We start from the raw sequence: 17,805 nt of genomic DNA, 5'->3' as shown, positions 1-17,805 counted from the left end.
CTTTTTATAAGCATTATCTAATAATTTTCGAATGAGAATAGCTAGCATATAGCATATATAGATTAAATTAGAAATGCAGCCAACGTGTGTAGCTGTAGCGCTATAAGGAATGGGTATGCATTAGTGCATATAAATATATTAAAGTCGTTATGTAAGAGTGCCACGCATAGACGCCAGTCAAAGCCACCAAGATTGATCACCATAAGAAGACCCCGGTCCTTCGCTTTTCATTTCGTTTTATTATATTTTTATGTTTCTTCGTGCTTGTTGCACTTTTCAAATGCTGAACTGCATTTTCAGGGGCAGCTTGGCAATTCGTCACAGGAGGGGGAGGGGGGTGTGGTGTTGGTGGTGTGTGTGGAAATTAGGGATAAAGGAGGGCTTACACTTGACCATCTCTTACCCCCCTTTCCCGCCCCATCCACCTTTGTTCACACTCCGCATCGCAAGTAATTCATCAGCCACGCATTCCCATTGTTTCCCCACTTGACTTGCCGCCCCCACCACCCTCTCCCCCATCCAGACGCCCCTTCTCCGCTGACGCATGACACCCCCACCTGTCCGGCCCCCCACTCACCCCGCTCTCCGCCAGGAAGACGGATGTGAACGCGGAACACGCACTTGCCGTCGATTTGCTTAATTAGTGAGCGTAAGAAGGCCGCAGGGCTACACTGCACGAAATCAACAACAATTTGTGGATACATTGGTATATAAAAAAGATACTTTCTATTTTGATTCAAAAGTGCATAATTTTTAAAGAGTTAGTTCTAGTTTTCTTTGCCAAGATTTGCAGGCTTACGCACAACATTGATTTCCAATTAAAGATATTTTTTTCGCTCAGTGTAAGCTGGCTATTAAAACGCTAGGCCAAAGAGGCAAACATAAAATTAGCAAGTAACCTCAAAAGTTAAGTATTTTCTTAGTTTCGCAAGGGATATACATGCATACACGTCATTTTTCACGAAGCTCTCGAATTCGACGATACTTTTGCAGACCAAAGGTGCACTCTATTTCTCCGAAAACTTTCCCCTTTTTGGCATTCATTATCCACTTTAAGTATTTGTAGTTTCGCCCGAAGGGTCCACAAAGTTCTGTGTGATTCCGATTCTGGGTAAAGCCAGATACCCATCTCCCATTTTATGCCCTCCGTGGTCTTCAGTTTCTCCGGGGCTCTTGTGTTTATGGGTCTTGGGACCTCTTATCTCGTAGTGTCGTCGATCAAACTTCGTTGGGCTGCACTCAGAACATCTATCTTGCTATTTCGCCCATTTTGTGTGGCTTCTATGACTACTTCCCTATCCCTCCCTCGATTCTATATCGCTTTGTCGCACGCGTTTTTCATGGTCGAGAAAGGTGCGTGTGAAGTTTTTAATTTTCAACATTAATTCAGAGACAATTCGTTGTCTCCGCGTCTCTTTTTTTGTCCAAAGGCGACGAAGCGTGTCCAATTTTTTCTGTTCTGTTAGTTTTGGTTAGACACCTACGACGAAAAAAAAAGAGGAGAAATTAATGAGCAGTGCTAAATCCACAGAATGTCAGTGCAGAAATCAACAGAGTGTCAGACGAGAGAGAAAGGAGGTTGGAGTCCGCAGACCATAATGAGTCCTAATGGCCCCACTGCCACCGGCAGCTGTTCCAGATCCCTGATCCCTAACTCCCGCCGTCCAGATCACAGTTTCCCAAAGAAGTTAGGTGTCAGCAGGCTGATCGTCCCCCAGGTGGGAGAGGGCGTGGTCGCAATTTGCTCGGTCCGAGGACTCAGGTAGCAAGCTCCACCAGTTCCATGCCATGTGGCAGGCTTCTCCACGGTCTGCTGACCCCACTGCCTCCCTGATCGCCTGTTTCGCTGGACACCTTAGCCTTGGGGCACGTGGCTATCATTTGGGTTCGGGGTCAATGGCTGGCGATGGTTTTTGGATCCTGGTCTGCAGGTAATGAAGGTACAAAGGACTTTCAAAGCTAACAGCTCCAAAGGTTAGCCTAAAACTTCAAACTCCATAAGATGTTAATTTTAGAATCCATATATGGTACATGCTCGTTTCAGTTTTATACAATAGTTTATGATATAATATGTGTGATTTACATTCACTGTGTCGTCTAAGCTTGGCGCTTAAGTTAATATTTCGGTGATCGGTTTTCTTTTTCACCCAAATCGTTTCTCATGTTTCGCTTTTTTGTTACTCTTCTCTCTGTCAAAGCAGCACTCATTCCCTTTTACCACTTCTTTCTCTCCACAATACACTTAGAAAAAAGGGTGTTCATGACTAGCCTAAGCTCAAAGTTCCATATCGTTCGAAATAGTATTTTCGTCCAGAAGAACTTACACATTTAAATACCTTGTTTAATACCAACATCGGGGTCACCAAATCAACTAGTCTTATATGTTGAAATTGGAAAACGGTTTCCAAAAACAAGATCATTTTTTGCAGTCGGGGTCACCATCTAAATAAAGTGCAAAAGTCAAGTGCGAGATGTTTCAAAATAACTCCTTATTGTTATTTGAATTTAAACATATATTAATAAGTGAAACATTATTTAAGTATTTGAGCAGTTATAATATTATAAAAATGGATTGGGGTCACCAAACATAAATATTCTTGTCCATGAGATCGATAAGAAAATACATCGTAATTAAACCCTGACAGGCTTGAGTTACTAACAGATATTTTCTCTAACCAAAGTGACTATCGATTTTTCTCAGTGCACATCTGGGGACCCCCCTCGAGCCCAGTCCCCCGCCGCACCCCTCGTTCTTGTCTGGCACTTTGCTATCTGGCTGTAGATTTATTGTGTGAATTGGCATTGACAAAGTGCATTTGATTGGTTCTCGTTGCGATGCGTTCGGCTTGCGTGTCCGTCCAGCTTCCCCCAGCCCCGCCCCCTTGCCGCCCCTTACCGCCCCAATGCCCCCCTCTGCCTGCTCTCGTACCCCCTCCAACCGACACTCACTCACTCATTCTGCTTGTCTGTCGTTTTTAATGTGTTTTGATAACAATTCCATTAAAAGTGAAGAAGTTTATAATAATAATTTCGAGTAGCCGAGAGGCTGGACGGCCTGTAGCTGGTTTTATTTCTTTTTCTCGGTCAGATGATGCTGCTGCAACGCCGTGTTCCTGTCAAATTGCATTGATTTTCCTGGTTCTGTTTCGCTTTTTGTCGATGCACTGCGAGAAGAAGGGCTTCATGGGGTGATAATTGGAGGATAGTTGGAGCTTCATAATAATTACTTTAAAAAATCGAGGGTAATAAATGAATTACAGATGGACTTAAGTTATTTTATTATAAATATTATTCTAGCAAGCTAGTACTATAGGGTATGCTTTAGTCGAGCCAGCGCTGGCACTTCGATTACTCTTCCCATTTTTAATTGATTGTTGTCTGTCCATCACATCACACCGAGCAGATAGATGACCATATAGGATATAGCATAGCATATATCTATGGCTAAGTGCGTGCTTCCGATGGGCGAACATACATATATGTATATATACACACGTACATATCGGAACGGTGGCATGTATAACGCATACGTACATGCTATATAAGTTAACCCACATGCCATGTGCTTTATTGCATTCAATTTTCTGTTGTTTGTCAATTAGTTGTTATTGCATTTGTTGTTATGTGCATGCTCGTGTTCATTTGTTGTTGGCCAGCGCATTGTTATTGCTGTTGGTGTTGAATTTGAAGCCAAACAGCCAAAGTTTTAATTGGCTGCATTATTTATTGTTTTTCACTCCGTCGAGCAGCCACAAATTTCCCATCCCTGCATCTGCATCTGCATCGCTTTCATCTGGCATTTTCCCTTTTGAATTTGCCCATTTTCGTTGAATGCCCAAAATGCATTTAATATTTGCTCAAGCTGCGAGAGTTTGTGCGCCGTAAGCCCATCCAAATTGCTGCGACTCCCAAAGCTCCTGAGCTCATTAATAATTCCGCAAAAATAAAATACAAAAATCGCTTTACAAAGCGCTCGAGTGTAAAAATGAATTGCAATTTTCTTAACTTTTATTATTTTGTGGGCACATTTAATTAAGCGCTTTCAATCGAACATTTCTGAACTGGATGTAAAGGAATCCTGGCATATTAATCACTATGGCCGGCTGTCCGCGTAGTGACGATGCGCACCTATTGTGATATTCATTCCCTTTTTTACCTAGATTCTGTGAGCAATCGGGTTAACCCAAAATCATATCAAATCATAGAGATTTGCACTGTTTATTCAACTTATAAATTTATTTCGAAAGGAAACGAATCGTGTGTCTGTGCACTCTGAAATCAAGCATAAACTTTTAAATTCCAGCTCAAATTGCAGGTGTCCGACGAGAACTGTCACCAGCTCAAGGGAACGCAGGATCGTAGGGGATTGGATGCCTCCAAGGGAGTATGCTCCGCGAAATGGATGACCAAGTGGCGACAGGATGTTTCCGCGATGTTCGCATCTGGAAAAACGTTGCAGATCCGTTTAAGAAAGTTCAAAATGTATGGATTGGATAGCAGCTAACATTTACACAATTCCCAAGTATTTACGTTGGACTTTGCTATCCTCGAGAACGATCATCCAGGAGGAACCGTCCAGAAGCATGAGGGAGATGTTCCAGCTTTCCTCTCGCCGTCAGTTGCGTACTTTTGAATTTAAGATTTATATTTTAATAATATTAATCATTTTAATTAGTTCATTTATTCATGGTTTTTGGAGGATACCGTAATATTTCCATATATCTCAATGAGGATATTTTAAAGGGTATATTTATTTTCTTGAGTGTAAAGCCAAATATATTTAAGGGGCGATCGTCACTAGTTTTGTATACCTTTCAGCAGGCATTTTGTTTAATATGATTGAAAAGGCTTTAAAAAGACAATGCTTCATTGCGTAAATAAAAAGCGGGTTAGTCTTCGATCTGATTACTGGGTAAAAGCAAAAATATAACTTTCACCGTTGCAGCGTTTCAATAAAAAAAGGAAAAAAAGTATTTCAAAAATTGAAATATTATTAAACAGCCATAGTGGAATTCAATCCGAAGGATATCTGCGCTGGCACGGATATAAATAACATTACAACACACATGCAGGTTCCGTAAACAATTACAGGTGCTCAAACAAACCAGTAACAAGGTAATTCCCCCTGTGCCAACGGAAACCTGGACTCAACATGGCAATCTATCTGCTCCTGATTCGCCAGGACACAGCTGCTGGGCCATCAACTATTTGTAGAGCTTAAAAGGACAATTCGAAGGGGAGCATAGTGGCAAATACACCAGGAGAAATGCAATGTTCATGCTATTTATTATAATTTTTAAGCTCCTGCATGCCTCTTATTTTAATATGAACTTTAATTGGGGCCGCCACTTTCTCTGCTCAAATTTTTGAACAGTGTGCATCTTTAATGTCAAATTTAAGTAAATACTTATTATGTTCTGTGTACCGAAGGGTTGCCATCCACACCCCGTGTGAGTAGTGTGTGTACTTATAATTATTTAACTCTTTCGCATGTAAAATCCTCCCCCCGATCCCAGCCCCGCCCCATTCCCCACATGGAGAGGCAAACATAGCGCCAGATGAAGATTAATTATGCGAGAGGAAAATTCGTAACATTTTTCATGCTTAATCTTATAGCGTAATTCGAAGGACGAAGCAAGCTGGAGAGGTGGCACGTGGTATAGAACGAAACTAACTTATTAATAATAATAATTGTTTCATGTGCATAGAGTCCTCATCTATTTACCCACTCCTCGATTCCGTATCCCGAGCATGTGTCACCCTCTGGAGCGAAGGGACACGGACGAGGATGAGTGGATGGGGATGTGGCCATGGTTGTGCATGGTCTATAGTCTATATCGCGGGCTCGAGGGGCCAGCTGTTCCGTTCCATGAAGTGCGGGTCTTAAGTGTGGGCTTTGAAAAATGATTTCTAGCAGCTTAGGTCGAGGCCTGGGAAAGCGAGAAACTAGTTTAGCGATGGACATTCCCGAGAAGCCAGTCGAAGATACCAACAACGCCGCTGGACATCGTCTCTTTTGCCATTTGACCTGATCAAGCAAAACAGTGTGTAAGCTCCTATACGAATAAGGAATGCACTACACCTACAATTTGTAGCTTTTGTATCTTATTAAAGTTTGTCATGGAGTATCTCTGAATATTCTTAAGTTCATTTGGGCTAGTGACAAGTTTTTAATTTCCCTAGATAGCCCAACACCAGGCCAAGTTCGTGATACATAATAGTGACTACCACACACAGTGCTTTGATTTACTATTTATAACACATTTTAATGTATTAGCACCCCTCATACCAATTTTCCTAGATATCGTATCAGCCAAAGTCGAGTTCCATCAGCCTAGTATGCATATAAGTCCAACCGACATTTGTGCACTCTAAACAGTCTGTTTTGGGATCTCATGGCTGGCAGAAGAGTTTGTACCCCGAATACGGTGTTCTGTTGTTGTTCAACGACTTTTAACAACTGCTACCTGTTTAGGGCTTAGAGGAATTCCATTTCGGGACCACTTAAGTGGCACCCGCTGATCCCGACCTAGCCGTGAACCCCGTAAACCCCGTGAACCCCGTGAACCCGAGCGGAGACATTAATTTTATTGTTTTGACTGTGCGCACGATCGAAATCTTTGTAGTGGCCTCGTTGGATTCTGGATTCTTCTAGGTTCTGTGGTTCTCCTGTGTTTTGGGTCAGTTCGCCTCAGTTATTGATAGTTCCAAATTAGGGTCAACTATGCGGTTAGCAGCAGCCCCAGTTCCAGGTAGCCAATATCATCTGTTTTAATTACGCGCCGAGGTGAGCCTGGTGAGTCCAGAACCTCGATAAGAAGATGCCTCTGCAGGTGTTTCCAGGCAGTTAGCAGGCGCAGCTAATGTCCGAGACCCCACAACACCATCAACTCGGATGGGACTGGGATTGGGATTGGGATTGGGAAAGGGTGGGAACTGGGGGAAATCGAATTCAATTTCCTTCACACTTCACCAAGGGCTCTCTGTTATTTAAGAACTGGAGCAGTTTTCCGCTTTCGAAATCTACAAAAAACTATCATTAAGATTTGAGGAAAAGATTCTTCAATGTATATTCCATTCCTTTAATCCATATATGGTTGTGTACTTAAAACTTCCCAATGACTTTGTTCTTGTTTTGGTTTTTTATTATTAATCACTCCTTAAGTTTACTTTTAGTTTTAGTTACTTGTTCTGCTCATTTGATTTGGTTTAGTTATTTGTTTCGTCTGCTCTTAAACATGGTACATGTTCTAGAAAATATGAATTTGGTTTTATTACATTGTCCACACTTGGTGTATATAGTATATATATATATGGTATAGGTGTATATAACGCATGCTTGTATATCCGTTACACAGTTATATATCAGTATATATGCATCTGGTTACGTTTGTGTCCGCAAACATTGTTCATGATCTAGTTTCAGCTCTTCTTACACATGTAGGACTTGGGCTCGCTATAGGGTTGGGTATTGGTGTATATTGGTGTATGGGATGAAACAGAACGTTAACACAGATACGGATGAGAGCCTTAGAAAAAATTCGCATAGATGTGGGTCCGGAATACATGTATATAAATCTGTACGTCTAGGTATAGGCAAGGTATATAGGTTGATCGCCTCATATTGCTTCGATCGTGGCTCTAGCAATCTAGGTCTCTAAGTGTGTGTTCGAGTGAGAGTGGAGATAACTTGATTCCCTTCTGGCTGGTTGTGTATATCTATATACTCGAATTAGTCCTACAATATGGGTATGCCGCGATTATACAGTTTTGGGGATGAACAGTTTATATATATCAGAAGACCAAGTTACCATTATAAGTCGTTAGCTTTGTAGGCTTCCATTTTTGTTTAGAACAACGATTTTTCATTTTTCATTTTTCGATTTTCGATTTTCATTTCATAATTATAATCTTTTTTCTTTATCATTTTTCATTTGGTTAGTTGCCGGATCCCCTACAAGATCCATGCCATTGCCCCCCGCTTTACTCTCTCCCTGGATCTTTGGTTGTCTCTCAGGCTCCCCGTCAAGTCCCACAAAACTATGCCTACTAGTAGGGATACAGGTTCTTGCGCTTGAGCTCCATGTCCAAGTCGGCCAGTTGCTGCAGGAATCCATCGTTCGGCCGGATATCGCGCCTCATCCGCACCGTGCGTATCGCGTCCACCGCCGACATCTTCCGGCAGATCATCAGGTAGGCCAGCACACAGGTGGCCGATCGTGACATGCCCACCAGGCAGTGGACCAGGATCTTGCCTGCGGTAGGAGAAGCGGAATTAGTGGGGAGTCTTATAGGTGATATCAATCTGGTGAAGGATCCATAGTAAGCTTGCATTAACTGGATATAGTGGATATAGCTATGTTTGGCTTTCTTTTGATTTGATTTTTACTGATTTGTAGAACAAACAAGTATGTAGATACTACTAAGAGGGAAGATCTGGGTCACCTTACGGCATATTGAGGTCACCAAATGTAACTTAACCGAGTCACAACCTTTCCCTCCACTTAACATTGTTATTAGTTAAATCTTTAAAGGAGTTACATTGTTTAAAAACATTAATATCCTTTTTCCAACAATCGTTCAATGGAACTCAAACATTTCGAGATCGTAGTGACACTCAACTGGAGACGCTCTGGGTCACCATAGACGAAAACACAAGTGCTCCCATGAGATTTAAGATTGAATCTAATATTCCACTGATAACATCCATTTGCTCTGCTTACCCTGGACCCATTACCCCAGCACTTACCGCCGCTGCTGATGGCGCTGTCGATGAACTTGGAGGCCACGTAGAAGTAGCGCGAGATGTCTGTCGTTGGGGCATCGACCATGGGGAAGCCCATGTACCTAAAAACACAATCCTTATGGCTGCGTCTATTGCACAAACAAACAAATACACACGCAGCACACACAACAAACAGCAACAACAAAGTTGAGCCAAAATCGAGGTGATAATGGATAATGGTGATGGTGATGTTTTTGGTGCAATACAATGATAATGAAGTGTGGCACAAATATGGTATTGACGGGGGTGGAGAAAAGATAAAAAAAGAGAAAGAAAAACAGGAATCGTTTTTGAAAGAAATTTTGAAATGTGCGGGTGTGCAGAATCGAATCGAAATCAAAACTGTGTGCGATTCAAAACAAAATATGAACAAATTTTGAGCGAAAGTTGGCGCAAATTTGCATTCCTTTCGATTGTTCATGTTGTTGCCTCTTGTCGGTTCAGCAGCATGGGGGCGATCGAGGATGCCACTCCAGAACGCTGGACTAACCTGATGCTGGGCATATCCCGGTAGTAGCTGTGTCCAGTGTCCACCTGACCATACCGACATCCCTCGGCCGCGTTCAGCACGTGGGTGATGCCCATCAATCTCAGATACGTTTTGTTCTTGGCCGCCGCACTGTGGAATCAAGGGAGAATGTCGTTAGGGGATTGGCATCCAATATGCTAGAAAACTTACGCATCACCAATGTAGATGCCCGGGTAGACCTCATCACAGTCAACGTCGTGGATGGCGCACTCGGCGCGTCTTAGTCCTGGAAGAGCCCGGCTAGGAGCCATCGAGTAGTGCAGGACGCGCTGCAGCTGGCGGCCTGTGGTCTGTTCGGAGGTCTCCAGGCGGCTGGGCGACTGCAAGGCGATCGAGAATATATATTGTTAATACTTATAATCAATTAACTCAATTCATATTGCACACACATCGAACGAAACACAAGTGGATCAAGTTTTAGTACATGATTAAGCTATTAGTTTCCGCAATTAGCTGAACTTCCTCTAAGATCCATAGATTGGTATAAAATATTTAGATAATCACAATCCTAATATCAGTTAATTTGCTTGTAAGACCTCAAGGAAAAGCAGTAAAGCTTTGGCCTTCAGAATCCATTCAGCAATACTAAAAAGTCCTTCGGTAATTAGATTTCGTGGACATTTTTGGCAGGCTTCTAAGGATTCCCCCCTGCCATTCCACATGACATCATTGTCCTGGCGACAATTGCCAAAAAAATGGAAGAAACAAAAAAAAACCGGGAAATAAAATGCCTCGCCTTGCAGATTTATGGCAAAGGCGAAGGTCGCCATTTGGTTACAAAAGATGACAAATCAGACGGATTGAGGGAGGTGGAATCGGAGGATTCCTCAGATACAAATGTACATATATACCCATTTATATGCCGTTTGTCGTCTGACAATTTCAGGGACAGAAAGTGAAAACTTCGTCTTGCCTTTTGCGATGTTTTATATATTTTGTTTTCCCTATTCGAGACCATTTTGTTGGCTATCGACTGTCTGAGTTGTCATAATACCATCATCTGGGAATCGGGGGAAGGGTTCAAGGGGCATTGGTGTTCACGTTTCGGAAACTTTTGCTTTTTGTCGCGGCATGCGACCCTGAAATTGAAAATAAGCGAAAAACATTGGCGGGATCGAGAGAGAAAATCATATGGTATGAGTATATATATATATGATATATAAATTTAAAGCATCTGTCGCCAGAGTTCTTTAACATTTTGCCGCTGATCTATTGTGACTGATCTCTATGGCATATAGCTCTCGGCGAATACATCTTTATATTTAAATTTATATTTATACTTATATATATAGTCAGCGATTGAGATTCTTGCCTGCGCAAGGTGTGTATGGGTTAATTGTTCTAAATCTGTTGATGAAAAGCGCACAAGATGTGGACATTATTTATAGCATTATTCTCGCCGTGGCCCATATATCCGCCAGATACGAGTGTTATGTGCTGCGGCACCAGAAGTAAGCGAAAATTAGTCTTCAACTTGGGTTAGTTGCGGAAATCGAGAAAATCACAAAACAGCTGAGATTAGAGACGCACAATTACTGAGCAAACTTCTGCATTTCAGACAGCACAATTTGGGTTTCACACTCAAAAAAAAAAGCGCATGCAAAGATACTTTTCCGGAGGTGGGGACAAACCTGATAATAGTGGGGACTATATCTATCGCCGATACTGCTGCTGTATCTGTCTGTGAGAAGCTGAAATAGTAAGTTAAATAAATCAAAGGAAGAATAAAATAATGACAAAATGCTAAGTTAGAAAATAACTAAAAAATATAGAGAAATGGCGAAATTATGATGACATTCGATGAAGTCTTTCCAAAGCGTAACACAATACGGAAAGTATCTGCAAAACAACCTAAATATATCCCAAGCATTCTATGCATCAGGTGAAAACGGAAATAGAGGCAGAGCAATAGAGCTTTTCCTCAGGTGAGTGTGAAGCTGCGCCTTGACCTTGTCCCCCTTGCCAAGAAAATTGCGCTCCCACCCACGCGCCCAACGATTTGCATCTAAAAATACTTGATAGAAACAAAATTACTCACCGATGTACGATGAAAAACCCGAACCGAGCGGCAGAGAAAATATCTAATGGAGCAAGTGGAACCCAGCAACGAATTTGTTGTCTGTGACTCATCCCACGCCCCCGGCCAAGTAGCCCCACTCCCCCCCACTGTATCACTTATACTATATATATATATATGTATATATATATATATCCATTTGTGAGGCCCGCATGACAAGACAATTAGCTGGACACGACAAATCCAAAAAGGGGGGAAAACGGCGAGAAACGAAATGCCAGATACGAGGGCGCAACAAAATCGAAAAGCGAGTGAAAAACACTGGCATGATTGAATGTCGGAGCGGTGCCCCAACTAATCGCCAGCATACATGCACGGATATAGTCAGATATATAGCACTTCCATTCCCGCTTCGATATTGTACCCCACCCCCCTTGTCAGTCACCCCTCGCCCTGCTGAGCGATTCGTGCGAGTGAATCTCAATCTATTGGCAACTTTGAAAGCGTTCGTATCTTATTATAGCCGCTTTGAAAAAAACCGTCGACAGACAAGGGGCCAAAATACCTGAGAGGTGTGTTTGGCGGGTGTGGAAACTACGAGGGGCCACTTGTAACTTTTCCCACTTTCCACTGTTGTTTATTGAAATTGGGCACTTCTATGGTCGTACCTCAAAATCGACTTTAAAAGGAATAAACTATTTCCCTTACCCATTAATTTTCTAGAGCACTGCATCATAATCTAAATACAATCTATCTATGAACTAGTTCTCAATGGAGGAAGCTATGCCATAATCTCGTTTGGTATTGGGATTGGTATTGAGATTGATGTCCTTTGGCACCGCTGGTTGGGTCAAGTCAGCCAGCCAGCCAAAAGCCAGCGATTGACCCACATCCGCTCCACATGTTGCGGCTTGCAGGTGGCAGGTGGCAACAGTTGGGCAACTGCTTGACCTCTGGGCCTGACACAGTTCTCGCCTTTGGATCCGATTGCCTTCTGCGACGGCAGGAAGTGCAGCAAACTAAATGGAAAATGCAAGAACAATGCCACTGTGCCACAAAGTGGGGCACGAAGGCAGGATGGGTGTGGTGGAGGGATGAAGGGATGGCGGCTAGACAAAGCAATCAGCTAAATAAACTAAACTAACTAAGAGGAAGGACGTGAGGGGAAATTATGCGGTCAGCCTTTCACTTATTTTTTTAATAGGATTGCCTTAGGTTTGATTGCTACTTGCAAGGATTCATAATAGTCATTAACTATTTCATTTAAATTATATAGAAATATTAAAATTCAATATAAATTTGTTGCTTTTTAATAAATTGTTTAACTGTATGCTAATTATTCTTCTCCGCATCTGCGAACATTTTCCATGAATATATATTTATGAAAAGTTTTTGTAATTTATTCGCGATTTACTTGCTCGGCCTTGAGCGGAGAAATTCCCAGAAATAGAAATACGCGATCGAGATGAAAAACAAATTCAATTTTCAAGTGTGAAAATGCTCGGCAGCGAGTGTTGGAAATTAACGCAAACCAAAATCAAGAGCAACAATTAATTTTCGACAAAAACGAAAAACGAAGAAAAAAAACAAGGAATTTACATAGCTTTTTTCGTCTGGCCAATGGCATTGATAAATCCGTGCATATATGTAGATATGACACATGTTTATATATATATATATATATACAAATCTGTCTGCGCATTCATCTATATACTTGTATCTGCATAATCTGCATAGTTTTTGGCCACTCGACAAATGCAAATCGCATTGACATGCAAGCCAGTGTTCTGCAGTAACTTTTTTTGTTATTGATTAAACAGTCAACGAACCAACATCTATCCCCCCCCCCCCCCCCCCATCCCCCTACTCAGAAGGAAGGAAAATGTAAACAAAATACCCCAGATAATTATGAAAAAAAACTGAAAGAGACATTCCTCACTCGATTTCCCAACATTGGCAGTCGGGCGAATCAACGAAACGAAGCCAAAACGATTTGCCACATTGCAAAACTAAATTTCAATTAAATGCGCAATTCATTCGCTGCTTAATTTGCCTTTTAAGGCGGCCACGTTTATGGCTTGCGAATGATTAACGTATAGTTATAGTAAATAGTATATAGTATTAACACATTCCCCGAGTTGCCCATCAAAAAGCGGTCTGCCCATCCAGGAGGCAATCCACAAAATTTATGCATCTGCCATGCAAATGAGATGGGCTTCAGAGGGTTAAGGATCGCCACTTTACGATTAAGTCCATGAAATTATTAATAAAAGAATTATACGAAAAGGGAAGGATGCTTGAAATTAAATAGCAACAATAAAAAAAGGAGATTGTATTTAGTTTTTTATTCTATCTAAATTTCAAAACTATCTGTATATAAATACCAAACATATCAAGGAAGTGAATGAAATTTATGCCCATAAAATTGTTAATTTTAAAATTATTAATAAGGAAGTATATTGAATTCATATGATATCACCCAGTATTTGGTGTATCTCCCATTTTCCCCCATATCTATACGAATAGCTCTCCCATTTCCCAAGGCCAACCACAGATCGTCGATCGACCTTGAGCTTGGAAAAACGCATTCCCCCGTTTTGGGTGGGTTTCTAGTTAGGTCCAAATGGGGAAACGCTTTCAAGTCGCCGCCATTGACTTCAGCTTCTGCCGCAGCTGGTACAGAGAGAGAAAAACTGGGCAGATATTGCTCGGAAATTTCCTATTAACTGTAAGTTCCTTTAGTACTTTAAGTGCATTTAGTATGCATATTAAATAGACACAGATCATGGCTCGCATTTTAAGTGTTGTAAAACTGTTACTGATTCGACGACATCTTCGCAACTTGATCTGCACCCGATTTTTTCTCAGTGCAGCTCGAAGCGCTTGCCTTTCGCTTTCTGCTCAATCAGGCGCAACAGCTGCGATGCGACACGCCCACAATCGGCACAAAGCGTCTATATATAGTATTTACCTACAATACACACAATATGTGGGCCTAAACACTGCTCTATCGATTGTTCAATTAGCGCTCTCGATGGGCTTGACACTGAGCCAGCAGCACTGGCAGCGGAAAACGGCGATGACATTGACATTTTAGCTAAGCTCTGTGGCTCAGAGTGGCTGCCATAGGTCTATATATACATATATATATATATATATATATATATCTATATAGACTTTACAGCTCTTCACAATGGCCATTACACGGAAGCCGGGCAATTAATTTCGAGCCACCGTTTATTTGAAATGGAGGAAGAGCGGGCAGGAACTTAACGCGCTTCACTGCCTCTGAATTCATTAAGTTTTCGCATTCGATTTGAATGGCCTCAAGTTCACTGGGTTCTGCTTCTGCTGTTCCTGCCTTTTGGCCCACTTTGTTTTGCGTTTTATAATCAAGTTAATTGGTCCACGCGGCGTATGAGTAATCTGCTTTAGCCAGCCCACAAAGGCCCAAAGCCTATTACCAGCGATTCGCGTTTTTTTGGGTCAATCAAATCCAGTGCAGCGTCACTAATTCGGTTAGTCTAATGCTAATGCCCAGTGGGCAGCTCTTGTGGCTGGAGTTTTTTTTTTAATTAGAACAAGGGGTCTCCGTTTAATGAAACACTTTAGGTTCGATCTTGTACAAGTCGGAAGTTGTGCAGTAAGAATCCCTTAAGAAGTAAATATGCATTCAAATGTATACAAGTATACTCTAAGTGTAGTGTTAAGAAACCAAAGGTGTAGTTTTCGTTACAAATGGGCAGCCTTAATTCTGGGAAACCTTTACCCTGCGCACAGCTATACCAAGGACATGGTGACCCGGCGCACCGTGCAGTGGTGGCCCAAAAAAGTAGGCGCCAAAAGCGAGTTATGCCAGGATAATCGCCTGATAAAAGCCACAGACAAAGATGGTTATTTAACGACCCACATGTTGGGAATAGTTTGGTGGGGATTTTCGGGTGGTTGGGTGGTTAAGTGCTTGGTTGGTTGGGTGGTGCGCTGCCACGCCTTGGAAAGGCACTTGAACTTTGCATTTGCATTTGGAGGCCATCAAATGGGCGGTGGGTGGTGGGTGGTGGATGGTGCACACATGTGCCAAGGCCTTTGTCCCACAGAAAATAGAACAAATTCTATTTTCTTGCCCTGATTTTTTGTGTCGTTGTTCTTTGTGGGTTATAGGTGAAGTGGTGGGTGGTTGGGCGGTTAGTGGCTTGCCTGGGGTGGGCAAATTGGGTCAGCGGAGCGAGAGGAAGGAAGACATGGCCAAAGATTGAGGCAAGTCAAGGTCATCATCATCACTCGCCAACGCGACATCGTCATCAGCTGTTTTTGACAGATGCCCGAAGTCAGCGTCGAAAAGTCTGCCACGCGGTTCTTGACAAAGCAGCCCGCGCCACGCCCCCATCCACTCATTACACTGAGCAAAAACACTTCAAATTAAAATCTTTGCCATCCGGAACATGTCAAAAATAGCTCCATCTCAATATGAAAACTATTTAAACTAAATAAAGAAATTTAAAAATATTTACAAAATAGATAGAAACTTTACGAATTTCGATATCTATATTGTTGGGTCAGTCTAGTTGCCCACATATCGCCGTGAACGGCAGTCTAGGTAGTGACGAAGCGCACCACAGGCGCAAATATTATTTCCGTATTCTGTCCTCGGATTTCGTGTCTTATTTAAATATTCATCAAATAAAGAATTTTTTTGCCTAGATTTTCCCTCAGTGCTCTGTACACTTTATTACTAACCTTATCCGCCCACTTTTCCTGTATTTTTCCTCAACCCTACCTTACCACCTTCCCCGCTTCCCCGCTTCCCCATTGTCCTTTTGCTTACCGCATATCTCCATGACATCTTTGTGGAGTGTGTGTTTTGGGTTTGTTGTGTTGTTTCGGTTGTGTGCGAGTCCTGCCCCTGCTGCTTTCGTCACCGTTGGCTCCTGGATTCGCGGATATCTGGATTTTGTGGATGGGGATAGTTGGCTGGATGGACTGATGGATTGATGGACTGATGGAGGGGGTCGCACGTTTGCGGGGCAGCGCTTTCGTTATCCTCTCGGCGAATTCCTTGATTGATTCGGGTAAATAGTGACAAGTATTAGGATCAAAGTGCAAACAACAAATAGGAGCAAGAAGATTCTGCCAGCCAGCCAGCCACACACACACACACTCGGCCACAAACAAACACTCTCTCACTTAAAAAAAAATGCAATTGTTAACTACCTTGATGTTTTTGCCTTAAAAAATTCGATTTTTGTGGCAGCTCTCGCTTTTGGCTGCTTCTTGTCACTCTGTCACTATTTCTATCTCGAGTCTATTTATTTATCTCAATTGTTTGCTGTTTTTTCAGCGTTCTGGCGACGGGCACTTTTTTGCGACTGATTCGCGGTGCCGCTTTGGGGTTGTTTTCTAGGCGCCGAAAGCTCGCCCGCCCCCTAAAAGCAGCCCTGTGACGTAGGCGCCGCCACAAAGCTCGCCGCTCGGCTCTCTTTCGAGCTGAAGCTTTGCACGCTCCGCACGTGGCAATGCGCTCACTACACTCGCCGAAAACAGTGCACAATAGCGGAAGAACAAACAAATAATCATAACTTTTATTGGAAATAGTTCATCAATACGCTTCCAGAAAAGTACAAATAATAGACCAAATCAGTTACACATGTACATATATTGAATATATGTGATTAGATCTCGAAATACAATAGTTAATCTCAGCTTATTAAGATTTGATATGCATAGACATATAACAGCTATGCTAAAGCTTAAGGTCGTACCCTATTGTAAGATCTATTTTCCGAAATATAGGCTTAGAGTCTAAGCAATAGATCATAAACTATCATTAAATGACACTCAATAGTAAAACTTGATAGTAATCAAAAGGTTTACACCACTAATTTCTGCAAGTGTAATCCGTGTGTGGGTTGCCGACACCCACTTACGCATATGTAAATATTTTCGTAGTTACATTAGCTATTTACGAGTAATTCATTTACATATCCAAGCGATTCAGCCGGAGAGGATTGGCGAGAGAAAGGGACAGAGAAACAGCCCTGACGGGGGCCAAAGCTTTGCGTCAAAAAGTTATCGGCCAAGTTCAGATGCCCTCGGAACACCTGAAAACTGGGGCTCGAATTCAACGGGACATCTTATCGATTTCAACATATCGGTATCAACAATTATCGATCTGATTGATCAAGAGCATTAATCATGGTTTACGTTGTTTATACTCCCGTTTTCAACTCTGTACAAGTACTCATCGATCATTTTCGTTTTATTATTGTTAATTATTGAAACGATAAAATGCCTAATTAATCATCAGATCATCAATCATATGTGATTCACTGAAGCAATATACTCTGAGCAAAATGAGTGAAAAGCTTTTTCAATATTATTCGGAAGATGCTCTCTCCCTTTGAGCAAAATGACTGCGAGATTCGAAAATAGAATGGCAAATATATTTAAGTTGAGAGATTAAATAGCTTGGGGGTC

General features: G+C 42.0%; 1 protein-coding gene across 4 annotated transcripts; it reads right to left on the bottom strand.

Moving 5' to 3' along the window:
• Positions 1-7,123: 7,123 nt before the first annotated feature.
• Positions 7,124-16,717, bottom strand: LOC6726396 (dual specificity protein phosphatase 3). 4 transcript variants are annotated; one of them, XM_016174166.3, is made up of 7 exons: positions 16,543-16,717; positions 16,157-16,386; positions 10,946-11,005; positions 9,465-9,634; positions 9,276-9,404; positions 8,750-8,874; positions 7,124-8,255 (listed from the first exon to the last, which is right to left on the bottom strand). In XM_016174166.3, the coding sequence occupies exons 2-7, from the start codon at positions 16,172-16,174 to the stop codon at positions 8,050-8,052; spliced, it is 708 nt and encodes a 235-aa protein (XP_016039966.1). In that variant the 5' UTR covers positions 16,175-16,386; positions 16,543-16,717; the 3' UTR covers positions 7,124-8,049. The 4 variants fall into 4 exon arrangements, with proteins under 4 accessions (XP_016039966.1, XP_016039967.1, XP_016039968.1 ...); XM_016174167.3 differs by having other exon boundaries at positions 8,750-8,847; positions 16,543-16,716; XM_016174168.3 differs by lacking the exon at positions 10,946-11,005 and having other exon boundaries at positions 16,543-16,716.
• Between the last annotated feature and the right edge of the window lie 1,088 nt (positions 16,718-17,805).

This window comes from Drosophila simulans, chromosome X (assembly GCF_016746395.2).
Source record: "Drosophila simulans strain w501 chromosome X, Prin_Dsim_3.1, whole genome shotgun sequence".
Lineage (NCBI taxonomy): Eukaryota > Metazoa > Arthropoda > Insecta > Diptera > Drosophilidae > Drosophila > Drosophila simulans.
This window is presented reverse-complemented; position numbering and strand designations above follow the sequence as displayed.